Source organism: Hevea brasiliensis, chromosome 12 (genome assembly GCF_030052815.1).
Source record: "Hevea brasiliensis isolate MT/VB/25A 57/8 chromosome 12, ASM3005281v1, whole genome shotgun sequence".
Classification (NCBI taxonomy): Eukaryota; Viridiplantae; Streptophyta; class Magnoliopsida; order Malpighiales; family Euphorbiaceae; genus Hevea; species Hevea brasiliensis.
In genome coordinates, this window is record NC_079504.1 from 4533122 (window position 1) to 4556611 (window position 23490).

Below are 23490 nucleotides of genomic sequence, written 5' to 3' on the forward strand. Positions count from 1 at the left end.
GAATTAAAAAAAAATAGAGTTTATATAGTTGTTTTATTGTTTTTGGGTAATCGTCAGATGCAATCACTTAATTTTGTATTACAAAAATTATTAAATTTTAATTTTTTTTATAAAATTTATTAAATTTTAATTTAATTTTATAAAATTTTATGTAATTGAAAATTAAAAATTTTTAGATTAATTTTATCAATTATTTTATAAATAAAATTACTTAATTAGTGATTGATAATAAAAAAGAAACGAATAAATAAGGGATAGTTAAATGCATTTGACGTAAGTTTTTTAAAAAATAAATAAAATAAAATAATTTTATTTATAAAATAATTATTAGATTAATAGATAAATTTAAAAATTTTTAATTTTTATGAAATTAAATTAAAGTTTAATAAATTTTATAAAATAAAATAAAATTTAATAACTTCTATGAAAATATTTATAAAGTAAAATGACAGCATGTAATATATACTCTATATACTTAATAAAACTTAATTAATACTTTCATTCAAATTAGTAATGATTCTTTTAATAGAATGATATAGTAACTTTATTTTAATCTTTTAAGGAGGTTAACGGTATATCCTGATTTTAAACTAAAAGAAATTTTCTCGCCTAAACTTCTGTAAACCGAAATACTCTATGATTTCTAACAAGTAACAACAGTTAATTAACCCATTTAATCCGAATAAATAATTTAAAAAGAGGGTGATGATGGGAACAACTGTGGCCATGCGAAGAATTTTTTTTTTTTTTTTTTTTACTTGTGATTAGGAGTTTTGTTAATTGAGTTGTTCTTACTTGTTGTTGGGTGTATATATCTATATAATTTATAACTAATACGCTATTTAAAATCATTATAAATTATAAGATTGTTTAGTTTAACTTATAAATTTATCAAACTTATTTATAAATAAAAAAGTTATAAATAAATTAATGTTTGATTTGATTTATAAATTAAAAAATTATTTAAAATAAGTTATAAGTAAGATATTATTTACTTATAATTTATTTACTTATTTTAAAATTATTATTTAACTAAGTAAAAAAAATATATTATTCTAATAATTTTAAAAAATATAAACACCATCTTCGTTTTAAGAACTGCAGCACTCAATTACATATTCTTTTTACACTTTGTTTATTTTACGAAAATTTTTTTTCTGAAAAAATATTTTTCACATTTCTAGCGTTTGAAGTATATAAGAAAATGGTTAATAGAAAATATTTTCTTAATCAAAATAAAAATTAAGTCATTTTTAAAAAAAATGACTTTCTTTTTTTTTAAATAAGAAGTTATTTGATAATCTTATTGAAGTGTAAAAATATTTATATATACATACTATAAATACATACTATTAGCTTAATGTTGTAACCAAATAATGAAAAATATTTTTTTTAAAAAGCAACTTTTATAGAAAATATTTTCCATATGCAAGTTATTTTCCGCAAAATAAATAGTCTTAATTATATTAACAAATAAAGTTATTTTAAATACCTTTTAAACAAACAATTAAACTACTTACAACTTACTGTTAACTAATTTAATCAAATGATTAATTACTTATTTTTAAATTAATTTATGAACTAAAAATATATTTTAAGTTAAAAATTAAAAGTAATAAGTCAAACCAAAAATCCTCTCTACCAACAAACATAGTAGGCTGGTTTTACTTAAAATCTAGGTATGTTAATTTCTTATTGGTTTTGTTTTGGAAAGATGCAACTCTCTCTTGGATTCAAATTGCTATTTTGTGAGTATTTGTGAAAGATAGAGACAAGAAGGGATGTAGAAAGAGATGTTAATTTCTTTTGGTTTTGTTTTGGAAAGATGCAACTCCCTCTTGGATTCAAGTTGCTTTTTTCGTGAGTATTTGTGAAAGATAGAGACGGGAAGAGATGGAGAAAGAGGGAGAGTTTAGGAGAGAGTAAGAGGGATAGGGGGAGGGAGAGACTTTGAAAGAAAGAGAGAGAGAAGAGTGGAAAAGAGAGGCACAAAGAGAGGGAGAGAGCAATTTTGAAATTTTGTTATGATTATAAGTAAAAGTGTGAATTTAGACAGATTTCATTTATTAACGAAATTTAACTATTAAGAGTAAATCATTTAAGTTAAAAATATAGAAATCGACTCACTAATTATGATAAATTATCAGGATTATAAGTGCACAATCTTTTAAATTTTTATAGGCCATCCATCAATTAAGCAAAATAAGAAAGCAAGTCACGAACTGTATATTTATAAGAGATAACTCTTCGATTCTTTTTTACTATCACAAAGCACTTCAATGAAGTAATTAATTAATTTTTTTTTCTTAGATGCTGCTCTTTAAATTCTTTAAGTAAAACAAAGAAATTAAATCAAAATCAAATTAATCTGTAAACCGATAAGTTTAATTTGGTTTAGCAAAATATATAAAAACTGTCCAAAATAATCCGTGCACACCCTGTAAGCCGGACACTATAAGAAGGAACTCGAGAAACTAGTTAAATACATAGTCCCAAAACAAATATACAATAGAAGGCTCAAAACTACTTGGTTTACAACGGGAAGCAAATGTGCTAAGATCAAAGATGGCAATATAGCAAAATATCAGCACAGGCATGTAGAAACTAGAAAGCCATACACTCAAAGCCCAATTAATGAAGCAAAATTGGTGAGTATTTCTATGCTGCACTTGGATTCAACCACTATCTATGAAGTTTACAGTGAAGAATTCAAGTAGAGTCTTAAATGCAAACAAGCAATGAGAATTATATATATGCTTAGATTGTCTACACAAGCCTCCTCCTGTTAGCTTCTGTTTCTATAGCTAAATCAACACCAAGCCAAAAATCTTCGTCAGCAACAAGGAATGGTATTTGCAGATAAAATGCCATCATAGCCTTCTATTATATATACATGCCTTCACTACAGAGGAAAATCAACTGAATTTATAAAACATCGACATGCAAAACATATGTAAAAATAAAAGGACAAAAGATTTATATAGACCACGGTGACAGAGCATTCCTCACAAAATTTGCATCGACCATATGAACAAATGTGCCCCTCAAAAAATCCCCTCCATCCATCCCCGCCTTCCCATCTAACACTTAAGCAAGCAAATTTGATACATTCCTTCAGCCTCTTTGTAGTTTAAGAGATCGCCATGAAAATTGCCAGTCACTGGTGTGCAAGTCCCTTTATATTGTTGCAGAAATACACTTCTCAGTACCTGTCGCAGGAGACTTGCCATGTGGAACAACCTGTAAGAGGACTTGGACGTATGATAAAGTGGGACTATGACACTAACATTGCATGCACTCATGTGCCCAACTGTACATTACCTGGTCCTCACTTGAAGCACCGGCTGCGTGAATTTTCAACCTTTTTGAGCTGCATGTACTGCTTATCTTCTCATTTTTAATATCTTCGTCCACAAAATTTTGATCCGATACCTCTATAAGAAGAAAAATGTTAAATTTCAAAATAATGTTGGTTAGGGGAATCAACTTGTAGAGATTAGGGGAACTATTGGTTATGATGGTTCATTAAAGTTCCAGATTTAGGAAAAAGACCATTGCCAACAAAAGCAAAAAGTACCTCCAAGGAAACACAAAAGAATGTTAAAAAGTGAGCTTACCTTTGTTGCTGTCAACCAAGCAATGACAACATGAATAGCAGCTACATAGATAAGAATGCTTCAAAGAAGCTGATGTTCCACTTGCCACCGCCTTCTTCCTTCTCAAGTTGGTTGCTTGACTTTGCAATATGGCATTTTCTTGGATAGCAACTTGGGATTTTCTTGCAGACCTAAAGTGCTGGATCCAAGGATTTATCAGAAGACCATGGTGTTCATTTGCCATATTTACATCTGAATCAGGCTTTTGAAAATTGATTTTCTTCCAGCTACCACCTCGAAGAACCTTAAACTGGAATATATAGGAAGGAAATTTCATCAATAAATACACATGCATTAGCGTGTGTATGCACAATGGGCAGGGCATAAGCAAACAAAAGAGGTAAGTTTCCAACCTGGCCAGATGGAGTACAAGTGTTACAATGTACTAGCTGTGGCAATTTAGAATCTGATACCTCCTCTTGCACTTGGAAGCCAGGAAGATTCATGGAATTATATAATTGATCAACAAATGATGCTTCCATGGATTTAAGGTAAAGACTATGCTTCTCATCTGTCCATTCTGTAGCCATAGATACATTCGTTGGCAAATCCTGATAATTATAGTTAACACAATGATCAGAATCCTCCAAAGGTAAGAGATTTTTAGTTACCAAATGTAAAGAGGGGTTTATATTCCAGATAATTAAAAAAATAAACATAACATGGCCAAATAAAAACAATGGAAAGTGATTATAGTACAATTTAAGGACCAACAGCAACAAGCAGTCCAGCTTCTCAATGATTTCCATGCAGGAAAGAGCTCAGACTACACTATTAATATTGTGACAAAAAAAAAATTCTTGCAAGTTGCTAGTAGATTCCTATTTGCAATTGTTCAACTTCTTGTTGTGTTAAATAAAAGGAAAAAGAAAATAAAAAGAAGAAATACAAGCAATAATATAAGTATTTTAGTTAAAAGCACAATTTCTTCATGATTTAAATTCAGCACTTCCAGTTCCCCTCCCCACCTCTCCATTGAACACTAACTCGACAAACAAGGAAATAAGGAACATAGAAAAGAAGATAGGAAGGGAAATGTACTGGACATAAGCAAGAAAAATGAAAAATATTTTTTTTTCAATAAGACTTGGTGAAAGCATCAATAAAAAGGCAATATGAAACTAATCTGTTAAAATTCAATCACATAACTCCATAAAGGCAGTAATCGAACTTCCAGTTAATTGTTTGATTTGTGTGCTTTTGGGGCTTGTAAATTATATTATTGGATGTTCTATGATCATCTATGGTAGTAATCTTGTGCCTTCATGCGCATATCATAATCCATAGTTCTATTTGTTGTGCACCATGTCATTGCCATGATCTATGCTCTGGCATGAACAATTTCAAGCAGCTGAAATATCTCAATGCATAGGCCCATAGCGATACTACACAAAAAACATGTGTTTTGCCTAAACGCTTGTCGTTTGGCTAGGAGGTCCTTAGAATGGAGCAAAAGACCCGTTGTTCAATGGGAATCAAACTAGGGATGTGCAATAAACGGTTATTGCCGAAAACCCAAACCAATTGAATTCGATTTTTTTTGTTTGTTTTTTAAAAGTTCAGTTCCGTTTTGGTTATGGTTAGTGAATATTGAAAAAATCAGCCTTAAAAGTAAAAAACCACAAAACAACTGAACTGCACCTATATACTTAAAACCTATGCTACCTAGTTTAGATATTAGGGCCATTCTTTCCTGTTTCTGTCCTTTATGCACGAAGCCTCGTTCACAGCCCCACCCCTACATATCCTGGCCTCACCTCTCTGCTATCTCTGTGACTTGTGCCCTAGCCCCCTCCGCGATCATGTCGTTCTCCTCCTCCTCTTAGTTCTTTGCCTCCCTCACAACCTCACTCGAGTTGCGATTAACTCACCACCTTTGATGTTCTTTGGTTCTTCTTTGTTCTTCTCTAATTTACTACTCTCTACTGTCATTGATTGCCCTGCCCTAGTCCCCACTATCATTCTCCCTCTGCATTCCTTCACCGCTTTGAGCTTATGGGTCTTTTGGTCCATGTCTTTGCAATGGAAATTTGTGATTTGTCATTTCTACTATTTGTAATGGAAAACATTGGATTCTTGAACTCAAAGGGTCAGCACTACTTTTATGTGAAGGAGGCGATGACTTCAGGCTTCCAAGTCATGACCAATTAAAAGTTTGAATTTTTTTTTTCCTTTTTCCTTGGCTTCTGGCTATTGCTTGTCTGGTGGTGAAATTGTGCTTTGCAAATTTAGAATAGGGTATGCACAATATTTCAACAGGTATGGAATTAGGGGGTCTTAGAGTGTTTACCTTGAATTTGACTTCTAAGTATCATAGGGTTGGTGAAGATTTATGAACTTATTACATTTTAGGACAGATGAGTTTTATCTCAGCATGATTCTCTGTTAAAAGGTTTTTATCTATTCTGCGCCTCACTTTAGCTTTTGTGTATTGTTGAGTTGACGCTATATGGTCTGCATTAGCATTTGGTAGAAGTTGAATTCTAGGTCTCGTAGTTTCCTAGTTTGAGATTTTGCTCTATCATTAAGTTGCTACAAATTGCTTACTTCATATTAGGTAAGGATCATTGGGTCGTGTATTGAGATTTTTCTCTCCATTATTGCCAATTTAAAATATTATTGTATTTTGATTTAATTTCAAAACATAAATTTATTGGCAAAAACATTGATGGGTGCATATGAATAATAATTTGTTTAAGGGTTGAATGAGTTTGCAGTAGGGAAGAAAAATGTCAGCACCTAAAAACTGAACGGAATTAATCGGTTCAGTTGGATTCAGTTCTGTAGTTCCGCTATATTTCTGTCATTTGATTTTTAATTAAAACCGCCGTTTGCACACCCCTAGACTGATCAAACAACAAGTCATTTAATGGTCCAACAGGCAAAGCTTTAAAACAAAGCAAAAGAAGAAGTTGTTGAATCAACCAACAACAACAGGACCAGAACAACGGTCCTTAGATGAAGCAAGAGCCAAGAGGACAGATCCTTTGAAGCACAAAGCCCACAGATCTTCCAACAAACTGAAATTCAAGCACTTATTATCTCAAAAGAAACAAAGAAAAATAAATTCAAGCAAAAAAAAAATTATTCAATTTCAAAAATGATACTGCGCAAAATCTTTAGGCGATTTTAATTTTTCACCTTTTAGCATGTAATCTACCATAATTAAAAAAGAAAAAAGCAGAAGATATTGTGTTCTTTCCGATTATTCCTTCATAGTTATCTACAATTCAAAGATAACACAACCGAAGTCTCTTACCTGTCGAGTTTGAGCAAACTCGCCACCAGTTGACCCAGAAGAATGCGAACTCGTCCGAGTTTCTCTTCTGAGGCGATCCATGTCTATATCTTCACTAAATCTAACTTGAAGCAGAAAAACTGAGAGAGAGAGAGAGAGAGCAGAGAAGATATGACGAAAGAGAAGAATTGGAGGAGATGTGATGAATTGGAGGAGGCGTTGGGGACAAAAGCACGTTACAGTTGTCATTACTTTTACACGTGTCAACTGCCACGTCACTTACAAGAGCCGATAATCTACAAGCAAGAGAGGTAGATATTTTTTTTGAGGGAGTAGAAAATATCTACTTGACTTGAGGGTTAAGGTTACGCGGCGGTGAGCTTTTATTATGATCAGCCAATGTTAGCTTTCCCTCCTCTTCCTGCACTTTGTGCTGTTTTTGTCCTCTTCTGTTCTATTCATAGACGGCTTCTAAAAAATCTGGCGAACTTCCAGTACTATCACGACTAGGGTTTGGCTAGATTCATTTATTAATATTTAATTTGTAAACTTATAAATCTTTTTTTATATTAATATATTAATTTTATTATATATAAATATAATATAATTAAATCATAAATAATATAATTATAAAATTAAAAATAAAATAAAATATCACTATAATTATTAATTTAATTATTTTATCTATTATACATATTTTTAGATGAGTTTATACAATAATTGATAAAAATAATTGTCTTTGTAATTTAAATAATTAAATTTAATTATTTAAATTTGAACTCGCAAATTTAATAAAAAAATTTGAGTTAAATTCTCCAATTTAACAAATAAATTAAATATAAATCAAATTTTAATAATAAAAATAAATTAATTAAATATAAATACATTTCATAAAATTTAAATTTAATAAATATTAATAAATTAAGCCTAAATAATTTAAAATTTGGCTCGCTTACACTCTTAATAATAGCATATGATAAATTATTGCACTCTTAATATATTATTTAATTTTATATTTTGTGTTTATTAAATTATTTAACTTATTTATTAAATTTTTTATTAATAAATATTTATCAAATCATTATTTAGTCTTAATAAAATTAATTAATTAATGTATTTTAAAAAATATATTCTTGATAAAAATAAAAATTGTACTTTGTAGATATTAAATCTGAATTTAAAAATTTTTAAATTATTTTAAGTATTTTCATTTAATTTTTAAAATATTATTTTTGTGTTTTATTATTTTTATATTTTCTTAATTAAAAAATAATTTTTTCTAAATTCTCATCATGATTACTTAAAAATCTAAGAGAAATAATTAATTTTTTATGCATATACCTTATGTCAATTTATATTAAAAAGATGAAAAATATAGATAAATTAAGAAAGAGAAAAGTTTAGGTACAGAAAGAAAGAAATATGAAAATAAAAAAAAAATAAAAAGAGTAAAAAAAATTATGAAGAAGAAAGTTAGAATAATTTGAGCATAAAAAAATATAAACAGAGGCTCAAAAATTAACAAAACTAAATTATATAAATAATAAATATATTTTTTTAAAATATAAAAATATATTAATTAATGTCACTAATAATAAAATAAATTAAATAATAATTTAACCATTATTAAAATTTAAAAAATTTAAAGAATAACTACATAGTTTAAAAAAATAAATATAAAAAATAAATAATATATTTTTTAAAATATAATAATTAAATAATTAATTTTATCAAAAATACAAAAATCTAATATTAATTTCTCCTTGAAAAATTGATGGAGACAATTACTTTATCTCCACGATAAACATAGATGCATCCACGCCACAATTCGCGTATTAGCTTCCCAAATCCTCTCAGTTGACCGACGGGGCAGGAGGCGAGTGTGGGGCCAAGCTAGCATGCCCGAGAAGAAACCTTCTGGAAACATATTTGGTTATGGCTTAAGGAGAAATTCCAATGGGGGAAGCGCTCAATAGACGGTTCCCAAATATCCCCAAGGAATGCCTCCACTGTGGAATAACAAAAACTGTTCGCCACCTTTCCTTTGATTGCATTAGGGCTGTGGAAGTATGGTTACACTCCCTACTCAGGCTCTGTCATCTTTATTCCGTGGATCTTGTTTGCGGGATTTTTGGGATGAATTAATGGCTTATTTACAAGTAAGTAATGCCAACAAATATCTTTGGACGCACTTGGTATTCATTCTCTATCATATCTGGAAAGGGCAAAATGCCTTTATCTTCAAAATCAGGTGCCAACTTTTCTGGAGGTTTTAAGTTCGGCAGAGTCACATATGGAAGATTTTCAGGAGCTCAAGAGCTTCAGAGGCATCCTCCCGAGCAGCCATTAAATCAAGATTGGTCCTGCCCTCCAGAGAACTTCATAGAGATAAACTTCGATGCCGCTGTGTGCAGAAAAAGGAATAGGGGAGCCACAACAGGCATCGCTCGAGATCACAGGGCTGGTCCTGCAAGCGTCATATGAACATCACTGATCCTTTAGTGCTAGAAGCTGTTGCTGCCCGGGATGCAATCTGTTTGGCTAAGTCTCGAGGTTTTAGACTTATGTAAATTGAGGGAGACTCCAAAATAGTGATAAAAAGCTTTATTGGGAGGTCAAAAGCCACTCTCAGCACCACTCTCAGCGGAAGGCATTCTAGATGACATTAGTTGTATTGCCCTTTTTTTTTATTTTACAGGATGTGAGGTTTAATTATGTTCAAAGAAACCTCTGTGAGGTAGCTAATTTCCTTGCTTCTAAGATCCTCCATGGGGACTCCTTTGTTTGTAATCCTGTGAAGCAGTTTCGGGTTGTTGTAAACCTTTTGCCACCTTCTTACCTTTGGTTTAAAAAAAAAAGCAAGCAGAGCTGGCCATGTGCAATAGAATTTGCAGTTAAAAAAAAAATAAAAAAATAAATAAAGCTACTAATGGCCGGTTTAGAACTACAATAAGACCGATTTAAATAAGATTGACATTGACTTGAAATTAGTCAAATTTATAAATGATTTGAATGGTAGCTGAATCAATACCATAATTGAGTTGAAACCATTCAGTTTTTTTTTTTATTTTTTTAAAGAAAAAATAATTTTAGATTGTTAAATTTGATTAGAAGCGGATTAAATCAAATTAAATGAAACCGAAACTAAAACTTAATCCAAATTGGAACCTTTTGTAATTCAAGGGCCAGTTCAGATTTACACTTTCAATGAATCATGAACTAATGGTTTTAACAGGTTCGAACCATAACCAGCGGCTAGGTCTGCCAGCAAGATACCAAAGGATAGATACTGCATCAGCGCCTAATGCAAAGCATAAGATTGCACAACGAAATTCTGAGAGATTCTAGGTAAATCCAGTGTTTTTCTTCGCCTTGAGGGTAAGTTCAACTAATCTCAGTGAATTAAGGTCTGTTTTAATGTACAAAATTGTATTAACAATGCCCGACTTTGACATAGATATGGGAAAAACAAGCTCACAAAAAAATCGTGTTCCAGTTCAGATGGACTATTTACCGGCTTTACAGTATCAGAGCATATTTTGTGCAAGAAAAAAAAAAATAATAGAACCCAACATCACATCAACTCTAGAGCTGATGTCCTTATTCATGTATGCACAACACCTCTCGCCAATTATGTCTCGTATAGTTCTTCCTTTTTCAGATTTTACTTGTGAATAAACTTGGAAAACCTACTGCAATCAAATCAAAACATAATGGTTGGAAATTAAATTTCCAGCGTCTGATCCCCTTCTGGTTCCACAGTTTCTTGCAGGTCAATCTGGCCTGCAAATTGGAAGAAAGAATCAACATGAATTTAATCCAACCAATACCAGCTTCTGCACGTGTAAAATTCAAGGGTTCACTTGAAAGGTTTAACTTTTATATTGGTAACTCATGCTAAGATTCAATCATGTAAATAAAAAAGTTAAGATCCAATCATGTAAAAAAAATAAAAAAGAAAAAAGAAAAAACCCCGGCAAGGTCATGGTTGTCAAATGGAAATTGGCTTCTTAGAAATTCAAATTGAGGTGTTGGTGATGCTAGACAAGGCACAACTGTGAATGCATTGTTGAGCCGCAGAATGGCACCAACACAAGATAATGATCAAACTAAGGATTAGTTCCTTCTTTTTGAGAACCAAATGACTTATCGTGCATCAATATTCTACAGTCACAACTGCAATGGTAACCCATCTCTACCCCTCTACTCAACTCAACTCATCTCTAGCCCTCTACTACCAAGTGGAATTAGGTTGGGGTGGAGGCGTTGGGGAGATCATACCTAATAAGGAAATTAAAGATGGAGCCTTTGAAGATACATTTGATTTCACATCTGCACCTGAAATCAAAGGAGAATCAATCAGACTAGTTCTATTAGATATGCAATGCATACGATACGCATTAGCATCATCAATTTGCTGTTTGAGCAATTGATAGTCCAATAAATAGACTGAACTTTTGAATAAAATGCTCAATTATGGAATCATAAATTTTCATAATTATAAAATCAAGAACTTCCAAAATTTTATGGATATTCATACACCAAAATTGTGATCACACAAATTCACATTGGGACACATCATATACCACAGTACAATTGCCAAGCTTCAAAGTGGTCACCTGAACTTTCTAGTGAGTTAAGGACGTCAGATTTCTTAAAAGTAAATCCTATGAAATTGGTATCTTTTGATGTCAACATCTGCATGATGGAACAAACAAAATATACTAGAAAAATTAGGATCATGCTCATATAAAACTATAGGCCAAAAGCTGAAAATAAGCATATGTAATTCAGTAAGAAAAATGGTGAGCATATATAGCAAAACTTAGAAATATATGGCAAGGTCGTTAAATAGTTGACCACCCTACATAAATTCAAGGACATGATGAAACACATACTAGTACAGTTTCAGTGATGCTTTAGTGATTAGTCATAAGTGATCTAATAAGTAACAAAAACTAACCCTTCAGCTATTTTCCTTTTTTTTTTTCAATATTATTATTTTGCTAGTTGACAAACAGATAATTTTCTCAGAGCCTTTTGGCGTAAATAGTGAATTAGAATCAAACAATGACATTACCTTCCTCCACGGTCCCACCCTTGGTATTGTGGATGGTGGACCTTCCAACTGCAAAGAAACAAAGGATTTTTTTTCATACATAGACAAGAAGAAAAGGAGGAAGAAGAAGGAGAATGAGAAGAAGAAAGAAAGCAAGAAAGAAAGAACTTGAAAATGAAAAATTAAAACTCACATCAGGAAATTTCTCAAAATTCTGAGTGTCCAAATCTCCATTGACTAGAGGCTTATATGCAGCTTCCATTTCGTACAACATATCCCACTGAATGCATCTGAACCATGGATGTGCCTGAAATATTGGAGAACTTAAGAGTATGTTACATATCAGACATGCACACTTACTAAAGCAGAGGAATAGGGTGAGAAAAAGATAGAAATAGACTGGGTGAGAAAAGAAATAGAAGTAGATGAGAAAAGAGAAGAGAAAGAGTAGATGAGAAGAGAGAGAACATTTCAGAAATGAGAGATATCTTTGATTATTAATGATCTTGATAGTCTCCTCTTTACAAGTAAGTTCATGTTCATATTACTTTGGTTACTATAATTGCTGTCTACAGTTAGAACTGACTGGAGAGTAATTACAATTGACTAGTACCATAAAACTTCTCTATTTCAATGCTGGACTAATCCACTAACTGCTCTACTCCTTACTCATAACAGAGTACTAATCAGCTTGAACCATGAGAGATAAAGGTATGGATGAGAATATCACAAAGTTCCACAATCATGCTGAAAATGGCATGTGCCAATTCTCAAGATTGAAAACAAACATGTGGTAAGCATATTTTACGTCTAGACAATTTCAAGTTAGTGGAATTATTTTTCATTGAACCATTCCATATACTTCTCAGAAGTTGACAGGTTATAACAAGCACAAAAAGAATTCTTAAGTACCATCTGATACTGGCAAGTAGGAATACTATTATTCTTGGAAAAGCAAATACCTTTAATTCATCCACTCCTCTGGTCCCTAGCCTCGTTTCAACATCACAGAGCAAGTGACAAATAAGATCTCTGGCCTCATTTGATATCTTTGGTTCCTCAGGGAATTTGAGGCATGTTTTCCAATTTATTATCTGATAAAAGACAGAAACATTCTCTATTTGGCAAATACATAAAATGCTAAGCAAGTAACTGAGAAGCACAGTTCAGGCAATAGCTGCACTACCTTGCGGCATGTGATTCTGGGATCATCAGAACAGAAGGGAGGATAGCCCAAAAGCATCTCATACATGATTGCACCCAGGGACCACCAATCACACTCCATTCCATATCCCTTCTTTAGCAACACTTCAGGTGCCATATAATCAAGAGTTCCAACAGTAGAATAAGCCTATAGGAGAGTTTATGTAAATTGATAATTTGCAAATTGCAACATGTTGAAATCATTTATAAACAAGAATAATGATTGTAAAATCAGGAAATTGCAACATCTTTGTTAGAAAAGGATAGTCACACTTGATATGCTGCCATATTGCATCTTGGGTAAAATATATAGCTTAATCTTTCTTAAAAAGAAAAGGAAAGATACATAGCTCAATCTTTTAGCAAGTGCCTAAACAAGGCTTTAATATAAGAGATGCATTAGGTTAATACCAGTGCACGACGATTACGTTTCCATTGTTGTAATTTTTCTTTAGGCATTGACCAAGGAGGTCGGTCAAAGTGTCCTCCAACGTTTATTGCACCTTCTTGAGTAGAAATATCTTCATTTTCCAGTAAAATTGTTGAATACTTATCATCCAGGGGCTTGCATAGGCCAAAATCTGAAAGCTTCAAATGGCCATTTTTGTCCAGTATCAGGTTATCTGGTTTTATGTCCCTGCATGTAGAAAACTCTCAAGTTAGGAGAGAGAGAGAGAGAGAGAGAGAGAGAGAGAGAGAATAGGAGAATTATAGTCTTGTCCTGCCATCAGGACTGCAGATTATAAAATTTATTCATATTCTTCTATCTAAAATTCTTCAAATATTTTCTCAAAGAACTTTGGACAAACTTGTGGCCTTTTGAGGCTATCTTCAAACAACATTGTAGGCCTGGTATGAACCATAAACACAAGACTTGAGCTAAATGGTGCCAATTCTAATGTGGCACAGAAATCCCACTCTTAAAGTGGATATATATCTGGATAAACTCAGTTGGTGTCCTAAAACTTTTGCTGCTCGTAGCTATACCCAGAGGGAAATATGATCAACTTGTAAAATAATCATACCTATGAACATAGTTGTGCTGATGAATTGAGTGTATAGCTAGAATACTCTCTGCTATATAAAAGCGTGCAACATCTTCAGAAAGAGTATCTTCTCTCATCAATAGCGTCATTATGTCTCCACCAGGCAAATACTCCATGATAAGGTATAAGAAATCAGAATCTTGAAAGGAGTAGAAAAGTTTTACAATGCATCGACTATCAACCTCAGCAAGTAAGTTCCTCTCTGATCGGACATGCTCAACCTTAATACAGGCAGAAAAAAGGAAGAATTAATATACATTATTATGAACAAAAGAAAGAGTTCAGGTTTGCTTCAGAATTCAGGCAACTTAAAAATGCTTCAAGTACCCAGAATTCCTATTATATTGCATTAAGTTGTTGAGAACATGATACACAATGATAAAGAAAGGCAGCAAGGTACATCTAATGCCTTGAGATCTGAAAGTTCTTTGATTAGAGTTATGCCCCAAAGTCAGCATTGCTTAAATGAATTATCATTCATCAATGCATCAGCTGGCGTATTGGCTGAATTAAATAGAACTGCTTAATTGGATCATCTCATCCACAGAATTACCCAAATACAATAAAAGGGAGATGCTACTTTGAACATTATTGAAACTTTAATTTTGAGAACATTATTGAAACTTAAAAATGCTTCAAGTACCCATAATTCCTATTATATTGCATTAAGTTGTTGAGAACATGAGACACAATGATAAAGAAAGGCAGCAAGGTACATCTAATGCCTTGAGATCTGAAAGTTCTTTGACTAGAGTTATGCCCCAAAGTCAGCATTGCTTAAATGAATTATCATTCATCAATGCATCAGCTGGCGTATTGGCTGAATTAAATAGAACTGCTTAATTGGATCATCTCATCCACAGAATTACCCAAATACGATAAAAGGGAGATGCTACTTTGAACATTATTGAAACTTTAATTTTGTTGGTCTCACCTGCCCACGGCTAAGCATCTCGGACTTCTTGAGTTTCTTCATGGCAAAAATCTCTCCAGTGCTTTTGGCTCGGCATAATCTGACCTGCATTTGTTTAGTATATTAATAGACAAGTATTACACTGTTACAAAGTCAGAGATAATGTCTTTCCACCGTAGCTATGGTAAAAATAGTTCTATAGAAAAATCAAAAGCATGAGAGTAAAATGTCTAGAGCAGCTAGGCTCTCTTCAAAAGGCAACAAGTGTATATGTCCCAATTAGACAAAATAATGCTGGAAGTTGCAATGTGATAGTGAAGTTCTCTTTTACCTCACCAAATGCACCTTTACCGATTACAGTTAATTGCTCAAAGTCATCAATTCCAGTTTTACGTCGTTGCATCCTCATATACTCGGTTTCTCTGCGTTCCAAATTCCTCAGCATCTCCTCTTGTTCCTCATTTGATACCCGAGCTTCCTGTGCTCTTCTTTGAAGTGCTTGACGTCTAAAACTGAGTTATTAGTCATTGGGAAAAAAAAGAGCTTCGCTAATTTTTGTTTTTAATTTGAAGGTCTAATTATCCCCATTTGAATAATTGATAAACCAGTAAGCACAAGCTTAAGACAAATAAATGCAGATATATAGGAGTAATGGACCATAATTTCCAAATCTACCTAGAATATAATTAAATAAAACCCATACCGTGCAGTTTTAGGACTATAAACGTTAAACATTGACCTTCTATTGACTTCAATTAAAGCAAATCAGAATTGAAGCAAGCCTGAAAGAGAAAGTAAATAAACATAGAACAATTAAATGCTTTACCTCTCTTTACGATCTTGCAATCCTTGCAAGTAGTTCTTATAGTGATTCTCTATGAACTGCTTCGCCGCAGCAGCTTTCTGTCTCGTCACAGGCGATGAAACGGACACATCCGGGTCCGATTCAAAACCGTTCCGATCCGTCCTCAAGTTCAGAGCCCCTAGCCTCACGGTGCCATCGTTGCCGCCTTCCATTTTGATCCAAAGTGAGACCAAACTCAAAACGACAATAGAACTAAAGAGAACTTAAATCAGAGGCCATTTCGCTGGATTGTTTTCGAAGCTTCAGCGTTACAGTTTCGAGGCGAGATCTAGGGAATGCAGTGTTTGAGAAAAACACCGATACATATAGACAGCGAGGAGAGAGGAGAATTTCGAAGGTTAACGTACTGGCAGGTACCCCTCTATATATATATACGGCTCGAAAAGGGTGTCTTATCTGCGACCTTTTCCGTTTGTTTGTTTGTTTGTTTGCTTGTTTGCTTACTGTTAATTGATTTGATTTTTATTTCTCTCTACAAATCTTGCTCTTTGGGGATGGGGTTCTACTTTATCGGGAATGGAGTGTGATCAACGCCGTCGTTTTGCTCGCATGAAATGGAATCTTTGAAGCATTTTAATCATTTCTGACTTTTTAATGAGGATAAAAGAAAAAAACAAAAAAAACGTGTAGAGATAGAGAGAGAATTGAGAGACAGAGAGGCAACTGCTTCTGGACCTGCCTTTTGGCGACTCTCTAAACTGTCGGCGGAGATCTATAAAATGGAAATCCAATGGGGTATCTTATCAGAACGTGAGATGTACGCTTTCTTCTGATTCGGAGATTGATGAGTTCGAGCGGGATCAGTTAGGGATTTGAAGGTGGACAGCACGTGCGGAGGATGTGAATGGGTAGAATAATTTCCAAAGGTGGAATGACGCGAGTCTCGTGGCGGTGGGTGCTGGTCTAAACTCCCTCAAAATACGTTGCTTTACTTCATGAGTAGTGAGGGGTGGACTCCGCGTGGTCCTTGGAAATCAAACCGTGAATTCTTTTTATTTTTTTTTTTTTTTCAGAAGAATCAAAGCGTGAAGGTCACGGCTGGAAGTCCGGGTCCATCTAAACCTGTTCCTGTTGGCTGGGCCTGCCCTGGCTTGAGGCTCCTCCATTCAGTCTCCGTTGAGCTCGAACCACGACACGTGATTAACTCTTTCGGATTTGCTGGTCCTCTGGAAGGTCAAACGTAAAAAATTTCGTCATTCTTTTTTTTTTTTTTTTAAATTGTCATTATTTATTCTCCGTTGCCTACGTCATTCAATAAAAAGAATTATTTTTTAGTGGCAATAAAATATAATAAAAAATGGTTCTAATTTGATTCAATACAATTGCAACTTCATTAACTTACGCCTTCAAATTATACCTTATTAACAACGTATAATTCACACATATGCTGTAATTTTTTTTTTGTCCTTATATTTTGTATTGAAAAAGTCTGTTGGCAGCTCAAATTTCTATTTCGATTTAATAAATACTTTATTTTTTTATTTTATCTAGTAAATATGAATTTATTTAATTAATATATCATGTAAACGTATATGAGTAATGAGAATGATAAGTAAAATTACTGTAAAAATATTGATATTAAGTGAGAATTATCATTTATGAGAAAATATAAAAAAGAGGGAAAATTAGTTTTTATTGCATTACATGGTTGATTAAAGCATTAATAATTTATTTAACTAAAAATTGATCACGGCTTTAAAAAAAACTAAAAATCGATCAGTTATATAAAAGAAATTATTAGATCAAATAAATCATAAACGATCAAGAATATCATCAATTTTTTATCTAGATTTTGAATGTTAACTTAGCCATTTAGTTTTTTCTTTTTTAAAATAATGGGAAGGCATTGAATTTTTGTATTCTGAAATTAAAAAAGAAAATTATAATATTCATCGCTGCCAATGAAAGACCAGGATTGATGTAAGTGGGCGCGCTTGTGGAAGGCTGGTCCAGGCCCAACCTGAAAGGTTGAAACTATTTATACCCAGACTGTTAAGACCCAAGTACAAATAAAAAGGCCGAGTCTCAGAGCAAATCCGAAAATCCGGCCTGAGCTTTTAATCTTTTTTCTGTTTTGATGTCCACCCTCCAGAGCGCTGAACGGTCTTTACTCTTTAACGCGACCGTTAACCTCCTTAGAACTTCTTCCCCGCCCCTCCCTGGTTCATACGGACCATACCCAAATGACGCTTGAGAACTGAAAACTGAAGTAGCAAATCGCAACTCCGGTAACCAAGTACCTGACAGCACAGAGATAGAGCATGAACATGGCTTCCTTATCTAACCCACCAATTCCCGCATGCTTGTATGGCCACTCCAATCCTATCTCTTTCTATACCTCTCCCATGATCTTATCTTTCCCTTTTCACCTAACGGCGTCGCTTAATCCCCGTGTTTCTGCGCTAAAGACTGGATCCGACGGGCTCAGGAAACCGATTGTCCCTCCGCGGAAGGACATGGGTGGTGGAATTTCTGAAGATGAGGAGGACAGTGACGTGAAGAGAAATTACGAGGAGAAGGAAGATGAGGAATGGGTCGATTGGGAGGACCAGATTTTGGAGGATACTGTTCCGCTTGTTGGCTTTGTTAGAATGATTCTTCATTCTGGCAAGTAGGTATTTTGCAAATTGAACAAATCTTCTACTGACCTTTTCAAAATTGAATTATATTTACTTAGTGAGTTGCCAAGCCTTCCCTAATGTTTCTTATTATGCAATTAATTGGAATTCTCAGTTCTGGTCTTCAACTCTCGTTACCAGTTATATAATTGTCCTGGATCTTTTACTGCCTGTGCTCAATTCCAAATGGCAGTAAAATAGTATGATTGGTGGTACTTCAATACTAAATGGCAGTAGATATTGCATGGTTGTTATCTTTGCTGAGTATTGATGGGATCACATCACATCGAGATCAACTTTCTCAGGATTTGATAGTTATAGTTTCTAAAATTGAAGATGTGGACACTAAGCGCAAGCTGCTTTGTGTGAATTCCTAGTTAGTGATCTATGTTTCACATCAAATTGGCATATATCTTTTTCACCACTGTAGAAGATAAGGGAAGAAATTCTCAGTTGGATGTTGAAGATATTTGTGCTTGTTATCTATGAATTCTAGTTGTGAAAAGATTAGAGGTGATAGGTCTTAGCATATATATGTGAATACACATATGTTGCTGTCGAATAATTTTGTTATATATTCTTTCTCCTAATTTGGGGTCTTTTATTGCAGATACGAAAATGGAGATAGATTAAGTCCAGAGCATGAGAGAACCGTTGTTGAGAGATTGCTTCCATATCATCCAGAGTGTAAAAAGAAGATTGGATGTGGAATTGATTATATTACAGTATGCCTCATTTGCTTTCCATCCCTATTTGCATGATAGGATTATTTATTTATTTATTTACTTTTGGGGGCTGGGTGGAGGACTTCTCAGTGGTATTCGTGGGTGTTATCATTTCTTTAATACACTGTGCTTTATGGATCAAGGATGATTGTTTTAAGTTAATGATATTTAGATGACTCTCTGCTCTATACAAAGCTATGTGGCCCATATGCACTTGTGCACTTGTGTTTGTGTGAGAGCAAGAGTGGTTAAGTTAGCTTCACTCTGGTTCATGGTCCTTTATGTTACACAAATTCTTGATGAGGTTTTAAATTAAGCCTTGGATAGTAGAAATGGCAAAATGTGCATATCAGATTGTTTAGCCTTACAACCAACAGCTAGGATTGTTGCTGCCCAGCAGCCAGCCGAAAATTAATAGTCTCACAGAAATAATGAGTTTTCTGATTTTTTTTTTTTTTTTTAAAGTCTGGTAGTTTTTTCTTTTGCCCGTCTTTTTTCATAGTCAAGGGCCTTAAGGCAGAGGTCTCACATGCAGAAGGAGAATGGTACAATGAGGATGGCCTTTGAAATTATGGTGTTGAAGAGCCTTAATTGCACTTGATCTGCATTCGCTGCTAACAGGGTATTACTATGTTAAATAGTCTCAAAGGAAGTACCACATTTCTTTCCTAATTTAAGACTCGATTTCTGCATGCATAATCTTTTCAAACTTTAGATTTATAATTTAAGGGCAGTCTCAGCTGGTAATCAAAGCTGCATGGCAAATAGATACAAGGGACAAGGACATAGGCACTAATCTGGTGCTTATTTTTATGCTGCATGATTTACAATCCTTCACTTTTTCTTTTATTCATGGGTATTGTAACTGGGCTGCCCATAAGTGGGCCCCAAAAGGCCCTTTGTTATCCTGAGATTTGTCAATTTTCTTCTCTGTTAAGAGGTTGGCTCACAAATCAAGTCAATGTAAGAAGCACCTCTGGTGTGATTTGACTTGCTGTTTAAGGAAATATCAAGCTATCTGCAGTGCCCCGGGTGGGGTGGTGGCGCAGAAGAACAAGCCTTTTGAGCCTTAGCAAGTCATTTTTACCTTTAATGGTTGTTCATTGTGACTCTAACATTCTGTTTTCCCCCCAGTTATATCTTATGCTTAGATGATGTGAGTCTCTTGTTTGTAATTTATAGGTTGGGCTGCATCCTGATTATGAAACCTCAAGATGTTTGTTCATAGTCCGAGAAGATGGACAATTGGTTGACTTTTCTTATTGGAAGTGCATTAAGGGCCTGATCAGGAAGAACTATCCACTGTATGCAGACAGCTTTATTCTCAGACATTTCCGCCAACGTAGGCAGAATTGATGAAGGTAGGACACTCAACTAGTTGACCATGTTCATTGCATGTTGAGAAATTTTGTGCTACGTTCTCATTGTCTAAATCATGTAATTTTTTATGTCCTAAAATAACATTTATAGTAATTAGAATCAAAGATTGATATTTTCAAATTATGATGATTTGAAGTTCCTTGAAAAATAGGCCTACAAGATTGGCATCAATATTTTCCCAATTTTCCAATTGTTAATAGGTCCTAATTTGTGGCAAGTGCAAGTTGGGTACAGGCCCCTCCTTGTCTGAACCTCAAGTGGATGAGGTGAGATTCGACTCTTCTTATTGCTCTCTCTCTCTCTCTCTCTCTCTCTAGCCTCCTGGACTGTTTTGCTATCTCTCTCTCTCTCTCTCACTCTCTATAGCCTCCTGGACTGTTTTGCTAGTATTACGTGTTACTGCACAATTGAGATGAATTGCAAGCTCTTGTATTTGCTTGTAATCTGACTGGGGTTATTGGGGAGTCAAGTGTCTGCATATTGGGTTTGGGTTAGTTCCAATGAGATTTTAATAAATCCAACAAAAGCCCTCCTCTCTGTCCTCTTGTGGATTTTTTTCTTTTTTCAAAGATAGAAGGATATCATTCCATGGCCTTAAGGAGGCAATGTATGTTGTACAAAATGATATTGAAAAGCAAGATTATGTCGAAAGGGTGAATTATAAAGAAATTATTGAGCCAGACAATGGGCTGCTGTGTTAGCATCTCTTCTGACAAACACAAAGGAGCAATTCTGAAATTCTTTGGGGAGTTGAGAGATATCAAAGATCACAGCTTGAATGGAAAGAGGATTTAAAGCACCCTTGAGAATTAACTGTCTCCGAGTCGCCTTCGATAAGCACTCTGGAAATGTCCATTTTCCGTGCAAGAATGACTGCCTCTCGACAGGCAAGGCTCTCAAGGATAAGATAAGGGGATCAACTTGATTATACCATAGTTTACAAGACCAATCAAGGAAGTTACTGCTGAAATCACGAGCTATAACAGCAGTAGCTCCAACCCTCCTGTGTATGTCAATGGCAGGATCAAAATTCAATTTAAAAAACATAGGATTTATCTCTTCACTTGATCCCATTATTATTATTATTATTTTAACAGAACATCCAATTATTCTTGATCAATGCTTGAAGTCCCCATCTTATGTAAAACATAGTATGGTGAGAGAAATTATTGGTACGCAATTTAAATGTGAGAGCCGCGTAAATCATGACCTTCTTTAGTTGGACGTGTTTGACTTAGTGGCTGTGATGAGGTTAAAAATTAATAATTAAAAAAATTTAATTTCAGCTACGTTGTTATAATTTTAATTATTAATTTTAAAAAATTACAAATTATATTTATTAAATATTCTAAATTAATAGTTAAAATTAATTTTCTGAGACAAATTAACGGTCAACTCTCTGGAGATCTCTTTGAACATTGTTAGGCAAAAAAGGGTATTGTTCGGTGTGTAGCATAAATCAACTTTTTAGAAAATTAAGTATTCTATCTCCCTAAGGAAAGTAGCATATCTAAATAGGATTTAATAAGTTGTATTTCTTTAATTAAGTGTAATATATTTTATTAATTTATTTTTTAATTTATTATATTTTAAATTATTTTATGAGTATTTTTTTTAATTTTGAAATAAATTATTTTTTGATTAATTGATTTATATATTAAATATATTTATATTATATTTTAAAAAAAATAGAAAAAAATACGATGGCTTAGTTGTACCACGTGTGTAGAGAAAACCAATAGGTGTCTAAAATGTTGTGGGTAAGGGTAATTGTGTTGTTGGTGGATCTGGTGCTGCCAACACAATTATCTCTTGGTTCTGTTAGTTTTTAATTTCTTGTACGTTTACGGTTTGCTCAACTTACACAATTACTGCCCTTACCTGTAACCTAAAAATTGCCGGTAATTAAAAGATGTCGTATTGACTTAATTTTTAATAAAATAAATATTATTTATTGTAGTTATTACATTTTATAATTAAGAATATAAAATAAAATAATTATAAAAACACAAATTTGTTAATCATTCCTTCTTTTTTTTATTATTGACTGCACTTCTCTCTATTGCAATTTTCTGGCCAAGCAAGAAAACTTTTGTTCTGATCAGTGATCACAAGTCTAACTACACCTGCAGATATTTGACCTTCAACCCATGATCATCAACTTTTTCCAGTGGTGAACATTGTACGATGACTGATTGAACTTGGGCAGCCTCCTTATTTTAACTATACGAACTTAAAAGTTCATTTCCATGGGATATTAGTTGTTGAAGTTGCAATGTAAGGAATTAAAGAAGATTATGAACACTATTGGGAATGATCATCTAAGCTTTGGTAGTGCAGTAATGTATATAAAGTGAATATTTAGTTGTGAATTATGATGACGGTATTAGCAATGGCTGGCTTTTCAGACCAAGACAAATTATGGGACTAGTTTATTATTATAATTATTACTATTTATTTGACTCTACTGAAAATAATTTTTCGTTTTCAATGCATTTGATGATTGATTTGAGGGTATTAATAAATTAAATTGCAATTTAAGGGAAGATAAAATAATCTTTATCAACTGTATTGAACAATAGAAAGAAATGAAGATTGAGGAATGACACAGAAGGAGAAACTCTACTGGTTTCATTTCCATCATTAAAGATAATGTCAAAGAAAGACTATGTCAAAAGATTAATTAGCTCAATTAATTAGAAATTATTTTTGATAAGATGAAAGCATACGTATATATATAAGGAAATGAATCTGAGAGCGTACAGTGTACCTAAACAAAAATACTTA

At 33.3% G+C, this 23490-nt stretch overlaps 3 protein-coding genes across 8 annotated transcripts; 1 reads left to right on the plus strand and 2 right to left on the minus strand.

Annotated features, from left to right (window-relative positions):
- Positions 1–2596: 2596 nt before the first annotated feature.
- On the minus strand, positions 2597–7049 carry LOC110643612 (cold-regulated protein 27). Of its 2 annotated transcripts, none has more exons than XM_058130878.1 (5): positions 6916–7049; positions 4010–4207; positions 3618–3906; positions 3322–3434; positions 2597–3222 (listed from the first exon to the last, which is right to left on the minus strand). In XM_058130878.1, the coding sequence occupies exons 1-5, from the start codon at positions 6994–6996 to the stop codon at positions 3178–3180; spliced, it is 726 nt and encodes a 241-aa protein (XP_057986861.1). In that variant the 5' UTR covers positions 6997–7049; the 3' UTR covers positions 2597–3177. The 2 variants fall into 2 exon arrangements, with proteins under 2 accessions (XP_057986861.1, XP_021651762.2); XM_021796070.2 differs by having other exon boundaries at positions 2597–3240.
- A 3224-nt stretch (positions 7050–10273) lies between these two features.
- Positions 10274–16435, minus strand: LOC110643625 (uncharacterized). Of its 2 annotated transcripts, XM_021796081.2 has the most exons (12): positions 15942–16435; positions 15447–15621; positions 15137–15220; positions 14182–14423; positions 13568–13793; positions 13140–13304; positions 12916–13047; positions 12147–12260; positions 11975–12022; positions 11514–11592; positions 11176–11232; positions 10274–10677 (listed from the first exon to the last, which is right to left on the minus strand). In XM_021796081.2, the coding sequence occupies exons 1-12, from the start codon at positions 16130–16132 to the stop codon at positions 10619–10621; spliced, it is 1572 nt and encodes a 523-aa protein (XP_021651773.2). In that variant the 5' UTR covers positions 16133–16435; the 3' UTR covers positions 10274–10618. The 2 variants fall into 2 exon arrangements, with proteins under 2 accessions (XP_021651773.2, XP_021651774.2); XM_021796082.2 differs by lacking the exon at positions 11514–11592 and having other exon boundaries at positions 15942–16383.
- Positions 16436–18014: 1579 nt separating this feature from the next.
- LOC110643630 (protein DCL homolog, chloroplastic) lies at positions 18015–23110 on the plus strand. 4 transcript variants are annotated; one of them, XR_002492679.2, is made up of 5 exons: positions 18018–18591; positions 19209–19323; positions 20506–20684; positions 20904–20969; positions 22875–23110. XR_002492679.2 is itself a non-coding variant. In XM_021796088.2 (4 exons), the coding sequence occupies exons 1-3, from the start codon at positions 18242–18244 to the stop codon at positions 20394–20396; spliced, it is 600 nt and encodes a 199-aa protein (XP_021651780.2). In that variant the 5' UTR covers positions 18015–18241; the 3' UTR covers positions 20397–20418; positions 20506–20650. The 4 variants fall into 4 exon arrangements, 3 of the variants coding, with proteins under 3 accessions (XP_021651780.2, XP_021651782.2, XP_021651779.2); XM_021796088.2 differs by lacking the exons at positions 20904–20969; positions 22875–23110 and adding an exon at positions 20262–20418 and having other exon boundaries at positions 18015–18591; positions 20506–20650; XM_021796087.2 differs by lacking the exon at positions 22875–23110 and having other exon boundaries at positions 20904–21766.
- The last annotated feature ends 380 nt before the right edge of the window (positions 23111–23490 follow it).

What these genes read in the sequence shown, in the direction of transcription:
- LOC110643625 (XM_021796081.2), bottom strand. Translation starts at nt 16,132, where the DNA reads ATGGAAGGCGGCAACGATGGCACCGTGAGGCTAGGGGCTCTGAACTTG. An exon ending in GAGGAGTGGATGAATTAAAG is followed by an intron (nt 12,261 to 12,915) that starts GTATTTGCTTTT and finishes CCAATATTTCAG; the next exon opens with GCACATCCATGGTTCAGATG. An exon ending in ATTTTGAGAAATTTCCTGAT is followed by an intron (nt 12,023 to 12,146) that starts GTGAGTTTTAAT and finishes GTTTCTTTGCAG; the next exon opens with TTGGAAGGTCCACCATCCAC.
- LOC110643630 (XM_021796087.2), top strand. Translation starts at nt 18,242, where the DNA reads ATGAACATGGCTTCCTTATCTAACCCACCAATTCCCGCATGCTTGTAT. An exon ending in ATGATTCTTCATTCTGGCAA is followed by an intron (nt 18,592 to 19,208) that starts GTAGGTATTTTG and finishes CTTTTATTGCAG; the next exon opens with ATACGAAAATGGAGATAGAT. An exon ending in GTGGAATTGATTATATTACA is followed by an intron (nt 19,324 to 20,505) that starts GTATGCCTCATT and finishes TGTAATTTATAG; the next exon opens with GTTGGGCTGCATCCTGATTA.
- LOC110643612 (XM_021796070.2), bottom strand. Translation starts at nt 6,996, where the DNA reads ATGGATCGCCTCAGAAGAGAAACTCGGACGAGTTCGCATTCTTCTGGG. An exon ending in CTTGTACTCCATCTGGCCAG is followed by an intron (nt 3,907 to 4,009) that starts GTTGGAAACTTA and finishes TATATATTCCAG; the next exon opens with TTTAAGGTTCTTCGAGGTGG. An exon ending in GTGCTTCAAGTGAGGACCAG is followed by an intron (nt 3,241 to 3,321) that starts GTAATGTACAGT and finishes GTCCTCTTACAG; the next exon opens with GTTGTTCCACATGGCAAGTC.